The 16,335-nt window shown below is 54.2% G+C and overlaps 7 protein-coding genes across 7 annotated transcripts, besides 8 other annotated features; 4 read left to right on the forward strand and 3 right to left on the reverse strand.

The window, feature by feature from the left end:
- The first annotated feature begins 136 nt into the window (after nt 1-136).
- Nucleotides 137-155: a tandem repeat.
- A 14-nt stretch (nt 156-169) lies between these two features.
- Nucleotides 170-205: a tandem repeat.
- Nucleotides 206-455: 250 nt separating this feature from the next.
- Nucleotides 456-499: a tandem repeat.
- Nucleotides 500-1,040: 541 nt separating this feature from the next.
- EKO05_0004859 (uncharacterized protein) lies at nt 1,041-2,617 on the reverse strand (the record flags this gene model as incomplete). Its single annotated transcript, XM_038939529.1, has 2 exons — nt 1,041-1,973; nt 2,027-2,617. 2 exons carry the CDS (start codon nt 2,615-2,617, stop codon nt 1,041-1,043), a joined length of 1,524 nt encoding a protein of 507 aa, XP_038799405.1.
- A 37-nt stretch (nt 2,618-2,654) lies between these two features.
- Nucleotides 2,655-2,707: a tandem repeat.
- A 50-nt stretch (nt 2,708-2,757) lies between these two features.
- Nucleotides 2,758-2,780: a tandem repeat.
- Nucleotides 2,781-2,950: 170 nt separating this feature from the next.
- Nucleotides 2,951-3,092: a tandem repeat.
- Nucleotides 3,093-4,134: 1,042 nt separating this feature from the next.
- On the forward strand, nt 4,135-5,522 carry EKO05_0004860 (Glucosamine-6-phosphate deaminase; the record flags this gene model as incomplete). Its single annotated transcript, XM_038939220.2, has 6 exons — nt 4,135-4,136; nt 4,190-4,251; nt 4,309-4,457; nt 4,553-4,924; nt 4,980-5,153; nt 5,232-5,522. Coding segments are annotated over 6 exons (1,050 nt in total).
- Nucleotides 5,523-5,560: 38 nt separating this feature from the next.
- Nucleotides 5,561-5,583: a tandem repeat.
- An 805-nt stretch (nt 5,584-6,388) lies between these two features.
- On the reverse strand, nt 6,389-7,567 carry EKO05_0004861 (uncharacterized protein; the record flags this gene model as incomplete). The annotated part of the gene is made up of 2 exons (XM_038939410.1): nt 6,389-7,071; nt 7,327-7,567. The coding sequence occupies 2 exons, from the start codon at nt 7,565-7,567 to the stop codon at nt 6,389-6,391; spliced, it is 924 nt and encodes a 307-aa protein (XP_038799407.1).
- Nucleotides 7,568-7,920: 353 nt separating this feature from the next.
- Nucleotides 7,921-7,959: a tandem repeat.
- A 612-nt stretch (nt 7,960-8,571) lies between these two features.
- Nucleotides 8,572-10,140, forward strand: EKO05_0004862 (L-lactate dehydrogenase (cytochrome); the record flags this gene model as incomplete). Its single annotated transcript, XM_038939323.1, has 2 exons — nt 8,572-9,015; nt 9,064-10,140. The coding sequence occupies 2 exons, from the start codon at nt 8,572-8,574 to the stop codon at nt 10,138-10,140; spliced, it is 1,521 nt and encodes a 506-aa protein (XP_038799408.1).
- A 398-nt stretch (nt 10,141-10,538) lies between these two features.
- On the forward strand, nt 10,539-11,538 carry EKO05_0004863 (uncharacterized protein; the record flags this gene model as incomplete). The annotated part of the gene is made up of 4 exons (XM_038939542.1): nt 10,539-10,634; nt 10,683-11,090; nt 11,141-11,311; nt 11,371-11,538. 4 exons carry the CDS (start codon nt 10,539-10,541, stop codon nt 11,536-11,538), a joined length of 843 nt encoding a protein of 280 aa, XP_038799409.1.
- A 36-nt stretch (nt 11,539-11,574) lies between these two features.
- Nucleotides 11,575-12,105, reverse strand: EKO05_0004864 (uncharacterized protein; the record flags this gene model as incomplete). The annotated part of the gene is made up of 1 exon (XM_038945673.1): nt 11,575-12,105. The coding sequence occupies one exon, from the start codon at nt 12,103-12,105 to the stop codon at nt 11,575-11,577; it is 531 nt and encodes a 176-aa protein (XP_038799410.1).
- A 401-nt stretch (nt 12,106-12,506) lies between these two features.
- Nucleotides 12,507-16,028, forward strand: EKO05_0004865 (nuclear pore complex subunit; the record flags this gene model as incomplete). Its single annotated transcript, XM_038939484.1, has 3 exons — nt 12,507-13,207; nt 13,257-15,651; nt 15,702-16,028. 3 exons carry the CDS (start codon nt 12,507-12,509, stop codon nt 16,026-16,028), a joined length of 3,423 nt encoding a protein of 1,140 aa, XP_038799411.1.
- Nucleotides 16,029-16,335: the final 307 nt, after the last annotated feature.

The following is a 16,335-nucleotide window of genomic DNA, read 5'->3' on the forward strand; positions in this document are numbered from 1 at the left end:
TGTGCGACCATAGCCAAAAGATGCGTTAGTAAGCGGGAGCACGTGCCGTTCCGGTTTGGCTGCCGCACTAATTAGTTCCATCCACCAGGTAGCCGTGTTTGGCTAAGGAACGCCTCGGTCAATCTAGTCCAACGTCGCTGCTGCTGCTGCTGCTGAGGCGTTTATGCGCATTGAATATTGAATATTGAATATTGAATATTGAATAGTGATGACTGGAGTACGTAAAGAGGATATGATGGTTTTACGAATTCGATCATGTCCGGCTTTGCGCTGTCAAGACTCCAGACCCCGCCCACGTACGACACTTCCCTCGTGGCGCCAGGGTGCTGTGAGCGAGTGCTCAAGGGCAACTTGGATCGAAGTCCTCGTGTCGTGTACCGTGGCTGGCGAGAACGAGCTTGTGGGGTTGTTCCAACTCGGCGTAGCCAGCAGCAACTCCTTCTGGACGGGTATGCCAGCAAGGACAGCAAGGACAGCAAGGCCAGCAAGGACAGCAAGGCGAGAACGAGGAACAGTCAGGAATGCCAGTTGTGCACGGCGATGACACCAACCGATTGGACGTGTCAGCGCATTCGAAACAACCGTGTTCACCTCTCCACGCAGGGAGCAGATGCTGTTCACCTTTTCCCCAATCAGCAACGCTATCATCGCCGGCTATTGCATGCATCTGAGAAAACCGACAAGAGGGTCGACAGGGCGGTTTCGACTACTGTGTGTTGGATTCACGCTCCATCACTAATCAAGACAAAGGTTTGGATTTGCTTATGCGCTTCATTGGCTGAATTTGCTAGTGCTTGCTATCACTTGATGCAAGTGAAATGAAAAACCGGGGATATCGTGCAGAGACCTGTGTCAACAACTCGGTAGTCTGAGCGTCTGGAATCCAGGCATCGTGACTCTGCGAATGCATGTACAGGAAATATTTCGTGCCAACTGTGGTATCGAACATGCCGTGACCCCGCTTGAGAAAAACATAAGCTTGCACAGATCCCCTTGAAAATTACAATATGATGCTCGTAGAATCGTAAACCGGACAAGTCTCAAACCTTCTCCACGTCGTCGTTTGCAGTCGAGATGCGTGCTTTGGGGGCAACCTCCGCAATGGTCTCGTCGGTGAATTCCATGTCCTTCTCGAGTGGGACGGTATCCTTGACTTTTACGAGAATGACGGGCAGGGCGATCAGCAAGCTAGCAGCAAGAAGCCCCCAGTTGGAGGCGAACATGGTCATGTACGCGATACCGTTGTCATCCAGGCTCCAAGTGATAGCACCACCAGCGGACTGGATGCCCTTGTAGAAGCCAGCGAAGTTGGCAAGCTTGCGGCCGTTATTGGTCAAAGCACCCATGAACCAGTACACGCACGTCTGCCACGCAGCATCGGAGAAACCGTAGAACATGTAGAGGACGAAGGGGCCTGCGTATCCAGAGTCAGACCAGTCTTTCTTGGGGTTGGTCTCGTCTGCGGCCCAGGCGCGGTCGTAGGTCTTCTGGAACATGAATCCGAAGCCCCAGATGATCATGATGGTGCTGAAGAGAGCAGCCCAAGCACACTTGGCGCGAGTCGTGCGACGAACGCCCTTGAAGTCGAGGGCAAAGCCAAAGACGTAGGCGCCGACGATTTGCATAATGTAGTATACCACACCGTTCAGTGCCCTGGTGCGGGTGTTGAAGTAGGCACCGTTGACCTCCGTGAAGTGGTATGTGTAGAACCAGTTGGATGCGAGAAACATGGGGAACAGGGCAACAATATAAGCATCGGTCCTGAAGGTCTCCCAGAGGCCAAGAATTTCGGACTTCCACGAAGGGTGCTTCATGACGATGACCTTGGAGCCATCAGCGCGGATGACATCCTTTGCGTCGACAAGCACCCAGGCGAGCGCAGCACCGATGATGGTGAGGACGAGGAAGCCGACATAGGTGCCGTCGTTGACTGAGGCGGCTGTTGTAGTGTGAATGTTTTGACCGAGAGGGATCTGGGCGTCTGTTAGCATTCATTGTTTGTAACACAGATCAGCGCGTGACGTACCAAACTGCCAATCACAGCACCCAGGTTGAAGATCATCCAAAACCAGGAGATGTAGCGGCCCTTTGACTCCTCGGGAGGGTAGGACATCATGATGGCGCCCTGGGCGCACCAGAGCAGACCGGCGCACACACCGAGAAGCGCACCAGCAAAGGTGGTGAAGCCGAGGTTCCTGGTGTGGTTGTAGCTCAGGTAGGAAGCCACATAGACCGAGTAGCCAATGCCGCCGAAGGACAGGGCCGTGCGGATGCCGAGCTTGTTGGTGAAGGTGCCGGCAAAGAAACCCACGACAGCAAAGGTAGAGTACAGTGCCGTGTTGGCGCGGTTGTTAGCGGTGGGGTCAAGCTGGCCGCCGCCGCCCATGCCATTGAGCGCGTTGAACATGCCCGGGCACATGAAGCAGACCAGTGAGACGATGACCAGCTGGACGGGAGGCGAGGCCATCCAGGGCAGCTTGTAGCCCAGGACGGTGATTTGCTTGTACTTCCATGAGTTGGGCAGGACCAGCGAGCTGCCCTCGTTGAGCGAGTGCTCCGGCGTATGAGCATCATGCGCGGGAACAGCGCTCTTCTCGTCGCTCGTGGTGGTGGACATTGTGCGACGCGCAATGTGGGCAGGCCGTTGGCGTGGTTGCAAGTTGAAGCTGCAAGTTGCGAGGTGCAAGGTGCAAGGTGCAAGGTGCAAAAGTTACCTCGCGAATTGGGTGACGGGACGGTTGACAGGGTGCAAGAGAAGAGCGGGCGAGCGAGCGAGCGAGGTGAAGTTAAGAGACCGGGCCTGACCGCTCAGACCACTGCACGATGGTCCCTAGCTATAATAAGTGGGGTTGGTGAGCCTGGTGAAAGGCGAGGGGAGCGCCCCCCGGTTTTAAGCAGTGCTGTCAGCGCTGAGCCAGGCGTGCCAGCCAGGGTCTCTGGCTCTCTGCCCCCATGCACCGTTCACCATGCACCATTCACCATTCACCATGCACCATGCACCATTCACCATTCACCATTCACCATTCACCATTCACCATTCACCATTCACCATTCACCATTCACCATTCACCATTCACCATTCACCATTCACCGTCCAACAAGCCACAGAGACTTCCCGCACTGGGATCCTAGGGCTGCACGCGACACTCCCCGCCCGGAGAAGAGCAGTCGATGTGCGCCAACGCTGCGCCAACTGGGACCTGAGCTGGCCGTGCCAGCAGGAGGCGTTTGTGTGTCCGGCGCGCTGGCCCTGGCCTGTGCTACCATCCACCGCACAGCGCCGTGCCGTTGTGCATCCATGGCACAATGGTATCGCTGCAGCGGTTTGGTGGCGCGCACGGCCGGCCCCATTCGAAGTTATCTCGACAGCTCGAGGCGGGGATCGCTGTTATCGGCCTAGGCCGCCTATCTCGCAGGGCTTCCAGGCGTTCCTTCCATTTCCTTGGTCGCGCCTGCAGCTACCTGACGCCCGCTAGACCGCCGACGGCTCCACGCCATGCGTGTAACGCTCTCCGCCTTGAATACCACCTCGTTCGCGCCTCGCAATCTTTGCTATCGTCCTCGTCTGGTCTTATCGACCACCACCCCCGTTGCCGTTGCTGTGCGTGCGTAGACTCTATCGAGCGCAGTGCCTATCTGCCCGTTGCTCGTCCCTTGTCACAGCCAACGACGAAGCTGCCGTCAACAGCATGACCGACACTCATTGCCGCAGCTGGCAGTAGCTCATGCTGCCGTGACATGGCTTGCGGCCCTGTCGGCGCAGAGAGATAGGCGCGTTGTACCACCATGTTCACCTCTGCGTCCATCGCACTGCATCGTGAGCCCATCTGACCCACCACGAGCACACCGTGGGCTGCTGAGACGGAAAGAGACGTGGCCATCAATGCTAGCCATGGTTCAAGATCGCATCCGGCACCTGTCGCCCTTGTCACGTTCTGACAAAGGAAACCCTGATTGATGAACGAGCTTGCAACCCTACACCCCCCCCCCCCCACTCAAGTGACGTGAAGAGCCTGGAGACGTCTCAAATCCCACAAATATAGGCTGCGCTCTCTGCCGAGGGGAGCGCCTAACAACCCCGCATCCTTACTGCCCACCTCAGCACATTCAGGTCACCAGGCCAGACACCTCATCATGTATGCTCATGCAAGAACCCGCCTATATTCAACAATACACTTACCGCTTGTAGGCGGCTGATTATTCGCGACGATCCCCACGCTGCTTCCAAGTACATTGCAGACTACATCATTGGTGCATATCCCTGCAGCTCCCTTGCGCATGAAGCAGGTCGTTAACGTCCATGCATAGAACGCATCAAGACCTTCAACCCTACAGCTGAGCGGCCCTTTGTGCTTGGTCTGCCTACCGGCAGCAGCCCAGTCCTCATCTACCAGCACCTCGTCCAGCGGCACAAAGTTGGCGAAATATCCTTTCGCAATGTAGTCACCTTCAATATGGTACGAAATATTGACCCTGCGTTGTCTCAATCCGCCCTTGCCTCAGAACGTGACACAGCAGCGTGGCAGTGCGGAGAGACGGCTGACCAGATCAGGACGAGTATGTTGGAATCCCACGGGATCACCCCGAGAGTTACCACAGTTTTATGTACAAGCACTTCTTTTCACATGTCGACGTGAAGCCGGACAACATCAACATCCTCAACGGCAACGCCCGCGACCTCGAGCTTGAATGCCACAACTACGAGGAAAAGATCAAGGCGGTCGGTGGCATCGAGCTGTTCCTGGGCGGCATCGGACCTGATGGCCACATCGCCTTCAATGAGCCCGGTTCCAGCCTCAAGTCTCGCACACGTGTAAAGACCCTTGCGTACGATACCATTCTTGCCAACTCACGATTCTTCGGGAACAACTTGGACCAAGTGCCCAGGATGGCACTGACGGTTGGAGTGCAGACGGTGCTCGATGTGAGTTTCACCAACGTGTATGTGTTCACCTCAACAGTGGCTAATACCACGTCAGGCGCGCGAGGTTGTCATCATCATCACTGGTGCACACAAAGCATTGGCTCTGCAAAGATGCATCGAAGGCGGTGTGAACCACATGTGGACGCTGTCCAGCCTCCAATCCCATCCCCACCCAATGATTGTCGTCGACGAAGATGCCACCTTGGAGCTGCAGGTCAAGACGGTCAGGGTACGTTGTCAGCCCCTGGCTGGTGCAAGGCATTAGCGCACATGTTAAGAAGAAGATCATCCAGCTGAAACTCAACAGTACTTCAAGAGTATCGAGATGGTAGCCACTGAGCTCGGGTTCCGACAGAAGCTCCCACGAAAACGGGATTCACTTATCGACGAGGGTACCCTGTTGGTTCCCGCGCGGAACCAAGCCCACGGTATCAGCTTGACTGTGCCACAGCAAGACATATCGCGCTCCGCAAGCCCCGTGTTCGAGCCAATGAGTGCCCGGCTCTCCGACGAGGATGCAAAAGCCAAGGCGATGCAATCCTGGGATGCCATCGAAGACCAGCCCTCGGTTCGCATGAGTGCCCGCGTTGCCGGTTGATTTTCACCTTGGAAGCGCTGATATTGCTGTTACGTTTGCAACAACAACCACAACAACAACACTCGTTCACTGCATTCTTTTCATTGTTCTTAGGACCGTCGGCTGATCTGATCCTACAAGCGCCCAGGGCGCTCCTTGGCCAAACGCAGCTGTTTTGGGGTAGGACTTCCAGCCAGCGTAGGATGTCGGCTTGGCTGGGATCCCATCGCGTAGAGCACTGCAGGTGAAGTCGTATGATATATCAGATAGATTGCACCGAAGCTGGTTAGGTCCATCGCATCATGTACCAATACGTATGTGTGTACTTTGTAAAGTAGAGTTTAGTGGAGACGCACACGCTGCCTGTACTTTTCCCACCAGTCATGACATCAAGCAACGAGCGGAGGAAAATGCACTTGATTTCGTATTCACAACTGGACCACGGCTGCTGTATCTACAAGCTCGTGAAGAGTGCTTTCAAGAGGATCAAGTCGCTCTGATGATCAGATTGCGTGAGAAATTCATTCAACTTGCTATGCTGGTCAAAGATCGTGCATTGCGCATTGATCATGAAATGCTACAAAAGGCTGTACAGGAAAGAAGTCGTAATGCGCACCAAGCACGTGTGCAAATATTGACAGTGATATTGCCAACCTGAGTTGACGTGGGCCTGTTTGAATCGAAGTTAACATAGTGGCGAGTGGTCGGGTATCTCGAATCGGATAGTGTCAAGACGCTCAAGTTGAAGCAGGTACCAGACGCCGCTAGTGGTGCGACACCGCCGATGTGGCGCACAGTAATCATGTTTGTGCCTTCCCTGAGCCACCCGTGATAGCAAACGCTCGAGCAGACAATGCGAAAGCGATGGGCAGATGATGGATGGATCGTCAGCAACATCTGCCGCCTTGTGTTTTCTGCGCTCGGTCGATGTCACGCTCCCAATCTTGTTGATGACCGCTGGCGCCGGGTGTAGCAGGAAATCCTAGCCAGCTTCGTCGCTTGTCGCCAGCGCCTACGCGGAAGCTTCCATTCCCATTTCCAGGGTAGTCGAAGTATCCGTTGTTGTTGCCGTATGCGTCGACGCCAGGTGTCATGCCAGCCATCGCGAGCTGTCTCTGCTCAGCCTCGAATCTTCGTTGCTGCTGTTCGACTAGTTTCCTTGTGATGACTCGGAACACCTCATCTACACCCTCGCCGTCCTTTGCGCTGATCTCGTGGCAGCAGTCCCAGCCAATGTCCTGGCCCCAGAAGCCACTCGATCGATTGCTCTGGGGAGACGCCATTGCACCACTGCGAAACGTCGCAGGGGCTGAACTCCATCCTGCAGGATGTCCGCTGTGCTCTTGTGCATTCTGCGCTGGGTATAGCTGTTCGGCGATGTATGCTATGCATCGCTCGAAAGGGACTTTGCGTTGAGATGGGTCTTCGGCGACGACGTCCGACTTTGTTCCTACAACGTGTAAAATAATATCATCTCCGAGGTTGGTTTTGAGCTCTTTCAGCCAACGTCCCATCTCGTCGAACGACTGTGGGTCGGTGATATCATAGCAAAGTACGGCAGCGTTGGCTCCTGTTTGAGGTGCGCGTTAGTTTTGAGGAGCTGAAGGAGTTCAGGCAGATATGGCGCGAGCTTGACTTGTCACTACAAAATTTGAAGCGTAGATTGTGCTTGGGCAGCATCTTAGCCGGGATCACCACGGCAACATTGAGGGAGCTTGCCAGGAACGTCAGGCACCACAAAAGGGGCAGCACGAGGGTAAAAGGCAGTGGTAGTTGCGTGGTTTTGCGATAACAGCGGTGAGAAGAGGTGAGAGAGCGAACGTACCTCTGTAATATAGCTTGGAGATGGACCTAAACCTCTCTTGCCCTGCAGTGTCCCAGATCTGCAACCTGACGACCGTGGATGTGTCGACATCGATGACTCTCTTCGTAAGGAAGGACGCGCCTATGGTAGACTGCGTCGAAGGTGGTGCGAATGCGTTCTTAACATAGCGGTGGACAAACGAAGTCTTTCCTACGCCCTGGCTGCCGAGCACTACGATCTTGGCCTCGAGGCTGTTGGCCATACTGGCACTCTCGTCGGTCGTGAATAAGATCAGGGTGTGCGAGCGGTGTTTCCAGGTCGTGTTTGGGGTAGGCGTGGGGAAACGCTCTGCCTGTTCTTATTCAGGCCTGGTGCTGTCCTGGTGGCTGTTTCGGTGGACAACAAAAGAAAGTGACGGCCGAACAAGTCTCATGGCGCGTGGTGGAGAACGTGTTCGTAGAACAGAGGAGCAGATCTTACGAGCCGCGGCGTGGAAGGGCCTGTGTTTGCTTGTTCCTGCTCGTACTTGCAGGTAGAGCAGGACAGGTGATGAGGGACATTGGGAGGAAGAGCACGTTTGGCGCTAGGTGGTGCCTTGGCTGCTGTCAGGTGCCCGCAGCAGCAGCCGCAGAGGAGTGCCGGATCACCAGCAGCGACAAGAATGCTGCGAAGATGCGCATTGCTTCAGCACGATCGGTTTTGGCAAACATAAGACGAACAAGATAGCGATGCGCGACGACGAGTGTTTGTTGAACAACAGGCCTGCATGTGTTTAGTCTGAACTTTCAGATGCGCGTCATTGCCGCGTTCCTTCCCCGCAAACGTGTGGCCGGTGTGCTGGCATGGCAAGAGCCAGCAAGAGCCAGCCAGACCCACCGCCGGGTTGCTTACATTTGCAACTGTCCTGCAAGGGCCGACCTCGCCTTGAAAATTGCGGAGCTCCCATGTGGCATGCTCTTTTCGATATGCCGATGGCGCCCAGCCCCGTGTTTTGACCCTAGAGCAGTCTTGAGCGTCTCGAGCAGGTAGTCTGGCATGGGGCTTCGTCCATGCAGGCTGCAGCCGATGTTTAGGCACCCCCGCAACGAGATATCCCGAGCTAATGTGGAGGAGCAGCCGTCAAGAACCTGGACATTCCGCTGGCCCTGCGCTCTAGTGCCTGGGAATAAGTAAAGGGCTCCGATAAATTCTGCTGTACTTCTCCGTGCCTCTGTCCCTCTCCTTAGGTCCTAGATTTCACTCGCTGATACCCCAACGACTGCCACAATGAACCACGCCAGCAACAACACCCAGGCGGTGAAGCTCACGGGCGAGGACATCGCAAAGCACAACAGCCGCGACTCGTGCTGGGTCATCGTTCATGGTCGCGCCTACGATGTCACCGAGTTCCTGCCAGAGCACCCTGGAGGCCCCAAGATCATCTTGAAGTACGCCGGCAAGGACGCAACCGAGGAGTACGAGCCCATCCACCCGCCGGATACACTCGAGAAGTACCTGCCCAAGGACAAGCACCTTGGCGAGGTCGATATGGGCACAGTGGCAAAGGAAGAGAAGGAGTTCGATCCCGATGAGGAAGCGAGACAAAAGCGCATTGAGCGCATGCCTGTCTTGGAGCAATGCTACAATCTCATGGACTTTGAGGCCGTGGCACGACAGGTCATGAAGAAGACTGCGTGGGCATACTACTCTAGCGCTGCAGACGACGAGATTGTAAGTTCCCACAAATGCTTCTAATGCTTCATTCTAACCACCTGCCAGACGCTGCGTGAAAATCACAGCGCTTTCCACAAGATCTGGTTCCGTCCACGCGTTCTCGTAGACGTCGAGAAAGTGGACATGTCCACTACTATGCTCGGCACCAAGGTCGATATCCCCTTCTACGTTACCGCTACCGCACTCGGCAAGCTCGGACACCCAGAAGGAGAGGTTGTTTTGACTCGCGGCGCGAAGAAGCACGGCGTGATCCAGATGATCCCAACACTAGCGTCCTGCTCGTTCGACGAGATCATGGATGCTGCCGAGGGAGATCAGGTTCAATGGCTGCAGCTCTATGTGAACAAGGACCGCGAAGTCACGAGGAGGATCGTACAACACGCGGAGAAGCGAGGCTGCAAGGGCCTATTCATCACAGTCGATGCACCGCAGCTCGGTCGTCGCGAGAAAGATATGCGATCCAAGTTCAACGATGTTGGCTCTAGCGTCCAGAGTACCTCGGGGTCAGAAGTGGACCGAAGCCAGGGTGCCGCACGAGCCATCTCGTCCTTCATTGACCCGAGCTTGAGCTGGAAGGACATTGCTTGGTTCCAGAGCATTACTAAGATGCCGATTCTCCTCAAGGGTGTGCAGTGTGTTGAAGATGTTATTCGCGCCGTTGAGGTCGGCGTGCAGGGCGTTGTGCTCTCCAACCACGGAGGTCGCCAGCTCGACACTGCGCGCTCCGGTATCGAGGTTCTTGCCGAGGTCATGCCAGTTTTGCGTGCACGCGGCTGGCAAGACCGTCTCGAAGTATACATTGACGGTGGCGTGCGACGTGCGACAGACATCATCAAGGCCATGTGTCTTGGTGCAACCGGTGTTGGTATTGGTCGCCCGTTCCTGTACGCCATGTCCGCCTATGGTCTTCCTGGCGTTGACCATGCTATGCAACTCTTGAAGGATGAGATGGAGATGAACATGAGATTGATCGGTGCCTCGAAGATCTCAGACCTCAACCCCTCCATGATTGACACAAGAGGGTTGAGCATGCACACTACATCGGTGCCAGTTGACACACTTGGTCTTAACATCTACGATCCGCTCATCGGACCCCAGGAGAAGGCCAAGGCCAAGCTGTAAGACCTTGACGCAGATCAATCGTAGATGTACATATTTCCGGGCCGTTTGAGTTGTTGGGTCTACTTGTTGGCTTAAAGTCAGATATATCAAGCGTTGCTCTTTCAAATCGCCTTAATTACATCCCACATGAATAGCCACATGTCAAAGAAGGACTCATAGATTAGTGAAAGGCATGATTCAGGTATGCAAGCACGTGAGCGCGGATGGCTCTGGGGTTGCAGTGGGGCCAGCGCTACGAGATCGCCAAACGTTCGTCGAGGCGTGATGGACTGCGCTTCCATCGCATTCACAATCTCGTCATTCACAACAGCATCGCCTTTGTTTTTTGGGTCTGTATTCTCCTCTGAGCTCTGTTTTATTTTTCGCAACAACCAAGTTGCTGTAATTCCATCGTAGCCATGAACGCTGCAGAATCAGCGCCGCAACCGGACGCAAGTTGGGACGAAGCACAGTGCACGGCAGCGCTCGCACAGCTCGAGCGGCTACAAGCACAGGTCCGTGACCACTGCATCATCATCTGAAGTCTATACTAACGTGCGCAGATTGACGGCCTACGTGTTGCCATACCCAGTATAATCGAACCTTTCCACCGTCCGCCAAATCCCGCTACCTTCAAGCTGTACTCACAAGGCGTGATCGGTTCGCAGAACGGCATTAAAGCTCTAAACGATAGATGGAGAACACCAGAAGTACAAGGAATGCTCGCGCACGCAAGAAAGAGTTACGAAGCGAATCCAGATCTATCTGCATGCACATCAGTACCCGCTTACGGCTGGGTGGAGAGAGAACATCGCGAGCATGAATTGCACAAGGGCGATGGAAAGCACGCTGCTACTGAGGATCAGAGTGAGAGTCTGGATGACGAAAGAATATCGCTTGTTGTAGCGGAAGTACAGAATGCACACCCTAGTATGAAGCTAGAAACACATAATAATAATCGCGGCATAACAGTAGGAGCCTCGTTGTAGCTTCAAGTTCAGAGTACTAACATGTAGAGCAGATACAATTCGTCGCTAACTCTATGAGACTCTCGTTCAAGGTCAACATCGAACGCGAAAACGACACACCACGCCAGCTCAATGCCGAATGCTTAGGGAGTTCTGAGCCCTTCTTATCAATCACACGGTGTATTGCAGCGCGACCACAAGCGAACAACTTGAGCTATCTCCTGGTATGGCTATCCTAGTGGCAGTGGTCTCAAGGTGTGATTTGGTATGCTAAGATTTACAGCAAATGATCGTCGCCTACAAGACTGTGAAAGGCACATTGTGTGCAAGATGTGGGAAGCTGCTTGATGGAGCAGCCCTAATTCCTACCGCAAGGCGGAGCAAACAAGTAACCAGCGCCGACGACGGTTTAGAAATCATCTGGAAAGCCTTTCACGAAGGCTGCTTATAGAAAGACCATACTCTGCTAGTACTCGGGATCATTTGGCTAGAACCAAGGCCCATATCGTCTCATCAAAGGAATGTAGTGTATGTCCTGATACCAATCACCATGGAAGGACCGGACCGCTTCTGGATATGCGTGTTGCGTATTGGGCTCTGGCTGCCACTTGACATCCGTCCATGTATACTTGTTCGCTTTGCCGTATTTGCGGGTGCGGAAGTCGTAGCTCAGTCCTGGAGCTCGTCCGCCAAGCGCACCGTTGCTTGTCCATGGCGCATACTTCTTCGAAGACATGGCGAGATCCACGTCGCCGTCATCAAGGCAATTCCAGCCTGACCAGCGGGACTTGTGTTGTCGGTTCTTCATGTAATCCATCTTCTCGGCGCTGATTGCAACATGGATATCAGGACCCTTGTCTTGGAGTATGTCCTTCATACGGCCCCACTTTGATCCGTTTCTGCCATCCTTCGGCCAGATGAAAGCCTTTGATGATTTGGTGTTGCGATATTTCTTCCCATCTTGGATCCAGGCTCGGTGTTCTCGACTATACTCCTTGATCGAAGACGTGTATGGCATGGTAGAGTGGTGAAACTTCGGGATATGGTGGGCCATGACCGAGGACCTTGGATCAATGACGGGTACGACTCGTCTTGCTTTATCCAACACGTAGATGAATGAGTGCGAGGCTTATACCATTGAGCGTTTGTCAAGAGTATGGTTGTTTGGCGCCGTCAAACCTCGACACTGGATTGCAGCTATTCTGTCTGTATAGTCGTTTGCTCAGCCAAATAACAAGCCGATCCATTCATTTGCCTCGTCATCTGATCCCACTGTTGCTTCGTCTAACCAACGTCTTTCACCATGTTGCTGCAAGAAGCTAGCGTCCAAACAGGCTAAGCGTCAACATAGCTCTTGCTTCGCGGCAGAACAACGCGACCGCCGAACTTTTGACAACACCGCGCGACGAGAACGTCAACATGTCGCTTTTCGGCAATATTGGAGGCACCCAGCCTGCTGCGAGCGCGACGCCAGCCTCAACTCCTGCATTTGGTTCTCTCTTCGGCAACAAGCCTACAGGCACGTCGGCCGCACCAACAACAAGCTTGTTTGGCGGTTTGGGTGGAGCTACCTCAGGTGCTACATCAAGCACCACACAACCGGCAAGCAGTGGGGGATTCGGAGGCAGCCTGTTTGGTGGCGCATTGGGAGGAGCAAAACCAGCTGCATCTCCAGCTCCAGCCTCAACAGCTCCTACAGGAGGTCTCTTTGGTGGTGCAGCGGCATTGCAACCGCAGGCGCAATCAAGCAGCCTTTTCGGCGGCCTTGGAGGCCAAACGCAGCAATCGACGGCCGCAAACCAAAACTCGAACCCCACGCAAACAAGTGGACTCGGCCAGTCTTCTCTCTTTGGTGCCACCTCGACGCAGCAGCCCCAGCAGCCCCAACAGCAAGGTGCTCCTTTGTCGCAAACGAACACGGGAACCGGCCGATCAGCGCACTTCGATCACTTGCTTGAAAGGGGTCGTAAGCGTAATGCTGGCGAGAATGGCCTCACTAACTTCGATGAACTACCGTCGCTGCAGCTAGGGCTTGGAGACATCGCCCGCAAAGTCCGCAACCTAGGCGCTGGCGGTCCTTCAGCGGCACAGGCGCAAGATGGCACACAAGATCGTGCCGCGTGAGTGTTACAACGATACGGCATAATGAACCGTACTGACTCGCCCTAGGCACTATCTGCTCTCCGCGTCTGGCGTAAAGATGGGCAGCACCCTCCGCGATCTCAATCAATTCTCGTCACAAGCAGGCTACGGCACAAATGTACCAGCGCAGAACGTATTCGATAGCGATGTCGACGGCTACATCTCGAACCTCCACTCCCAATCGACTCTTGCGCTCATTCAAGAAGGCCTGGAGCAGTCTAAGCGAGACTTCGATACATTCCTCGAGGACAACGTTCAAATTGAGTGGGACAAGCAGCGACAGAAGATTTATGAACACTTCGGCCTCGGTAGGCAGAGTGAAGAGATGGCAGCTTCCCAAAGCACGTTCGGCAGCACAGCAACAGCACGAGGAGCTTTCGGACGATCAACACGAAAGGGTCGCTCTATGGGACTCAGAGGCGCTGCAACGAACGGTGCATCGACGTTCGGGGCATCTTCAGGCGGACCGCCTGTTATCGGCCACTCTCAGAGCATTCTTAATGGGCGGGACTCTTCCGAGAAGTCGGGCTTCGGCGGGCAGTCTGGCCCACAGGATCGCCATGTTCGCGACAAGCAGGAGAAATTCATGGATGAGGTGAAGAACCTCAACGATGCGAGGCAGCGTGAGGGTCCTTTCTCAGTTCTGCATGCCTTTTCTGGCGTCGAGAGTGCTACAGCTGGAGAGAATTCGGATCACTTCATCAGCGCATACGGGGCTCTTGTGTCTATTGTTGGCGAGCAAACACAGGCGGGTGCGATCAATCCGGGATCAAAGAACCCTAGATCCCGAAGCTTTGCTCGGGACTATCTGAACGACACAGCTACATCGAACACGAGCATGAAGATGCGTAAACAAATCCTGGACGGATCTCGGATCTACCTCGAGAAGAAGTTCTTAGATCATATGGAAGAAGTTCTCAAGAAAAACCCGTCCGAGGCTCTGGTCGGCGGTATCCCTTCGCTGCTCAACAAGATTCGTGGCTTCGTTCGGGCTAAGGTAGCTTTCAAGGAACTCGGTGCAGATCTTGAAATTCTTCAGAGGATAGGTGATTCTGGAGAAGAATATCCCTGGGTCATTGTGTTTTACCTGCTGAGAGGCGGTTTGATGACGGAGGCTGCCGAATATGTGCGGGAGAAGAAGAACTTCTTTCAAAATAACGACCGAAACTTCCACCCCGCCATATCGCATTACGCAACAGACCCTGACCGCAGGCTCAGCCCTGACCTTCAACAAAAGATTAGCCACGTTCACGCACAGCGTACCCGCATCGCCACGACCAACGATCCTTACCGGACGGCATGCTACAAGATTATTGGTCGCTGCGAGATGAGCCGCCGGAATTTGGAGCCGATCAAGGAATCCATGGACGACTGGGTGTGGCTGCAGTTCAACTTGGCACGTGAGGGTAACCGAGCAGAAGAGAATGCTGGTGAGATCTTCGGTCTCGAGGAGCTCCGTTCTACCATCAGAGATATCGGTCAGCGCCATTTCATGAACGACGACGCTGAAGCTGCTGGCGGTTATGGGGTTTACTTCTACTTGGCCACGCTTGCAGGAATGTTCGAGCCAGCGGTCAACTACTTGTACCAGCATAACTATGTCTCAGCGGTTCATTTCGCAATTGCCTTGGACTATTACGGTCTGCTCAGGGTGTCCGACTGGAGTACCGCAGGTAACGAGATCCTGACTTACACTACAAAGCAGCAGCCACAACTGAACTTCGGGCGAATCATCGGCTACTACACTGGCGACTTCCGTGCTGCTCGAGCTGATGCTGCAGCCGACTACCTGGTTTTGATCTGTCTGAATGCGGATCTGCCAGGTGAAGCAGGCAAGCAGCAAGCAGAGCTCTGCTATGAGGCACTTCGCGAGCTTGTCTTAGAAACACGCGAGTTCTCGACGCTCTTGGGCGACGTCAAGTCTAATGGCCAGACAACACCTGGTCTCATACAGGAGCGTGCGCCACTGCTCAAGCTGAGTGGCGAGAACGGTCTGATCAACACTATCACTCGAGAAGCGGCGAAGATGGCAGACGATAACGGCCGTACGAATGACGCTGTCCTTCTTTGTCACCTCGCTAGTGAATATGACAGCGTCATTTCCATTCTGAACCGCGCTTTGTCAGAAGCTCTCTCAGTGGAGATTGGGCAAGAGCCTCTACGTCTGGAGCCGCTGAAGCCGCGACTACTTGCTGCGGATGGACAACAGCAGCAGCCGATCGACCAAGCATCTACAAGTTTGAGCATGCTTGGAACTGATGACCCAGTCGACCTGGCACAGAAGGTTATTGCTCTTTACGACGGCAACAATTTGTGGTGGCGAAAAGTGACCGAGCTCAACCGCGACACAATACGTATCCTGTTCCAGCTCAACGAAGCAAAGAAGATCATTGAGGGACGCTCATACATGGAAGCTCTTGGCGTAAGTGCCTTGCTCGTTGATTGTTTTACTTCGCTAACACACGTTCACAGATGATTGAAAACCTTCGCATTCTTCCCTTGTCCGCCAACGGGAACGTGTCGGACATCCGCTCGTCAGCAAATAGCTTCAGCTCGTACCCGCCAGAGATTGCACGCAACATTGGCAGTGTGCTTTTGTGGTGCATCGGATGCTGTTCACGACACCGCGAACATTTGCTCTCTGGACAGTTCGAGGATCCTGTGCGTAAGAGGCTGGCAGATCAGCTGCTACAGAAGGCCAAGGACCTCATGGTGTTTGCAGGTCTCATCAGATACAAGCTTCCTCCGCGAGTGTTTGAAACCCTGGCAAGGGAGGGTCAGGACGTTGGTGCTTATTGAGGCTTGATTACAGAGGAGTCGCAACAGGAATGGTGACCTGGATATCATACAGGAAGTTGATGCAAAACACCTGGTTTGGCATGTAAACGTTCGACTCAGCTTGGTAGCATCAAGGCAAATCGCACTACAATCGAAGATGTTGTCTTGACCATGATTGACTGAACATCGGACACGTGCGCCGAATTCGGCGATTGTGCCAATATCTCCGCAAGGCTACAGAGGGGTCGCGGCTGTCAAACAGGGAGCAGACGTAGCTGCCAAGTGCGCCGTTCGTGCACGCCAGCCTCACACCAGCCACCTCCATTAT

Source organism: Ascochyta rabiei, chromosome 7 (assembly GCF_004011695.2).
Source record: "Ascochyta rabiei chromosome 7, complete sequence".
Taxonomy (NCBI): domain Eukaryota; kingdom Fungi; phylum Ascomycota; class Dothideomycetes; order Pleosporales; family Didymellaceae; genus Ascochyta; species Ascochyta rabiei.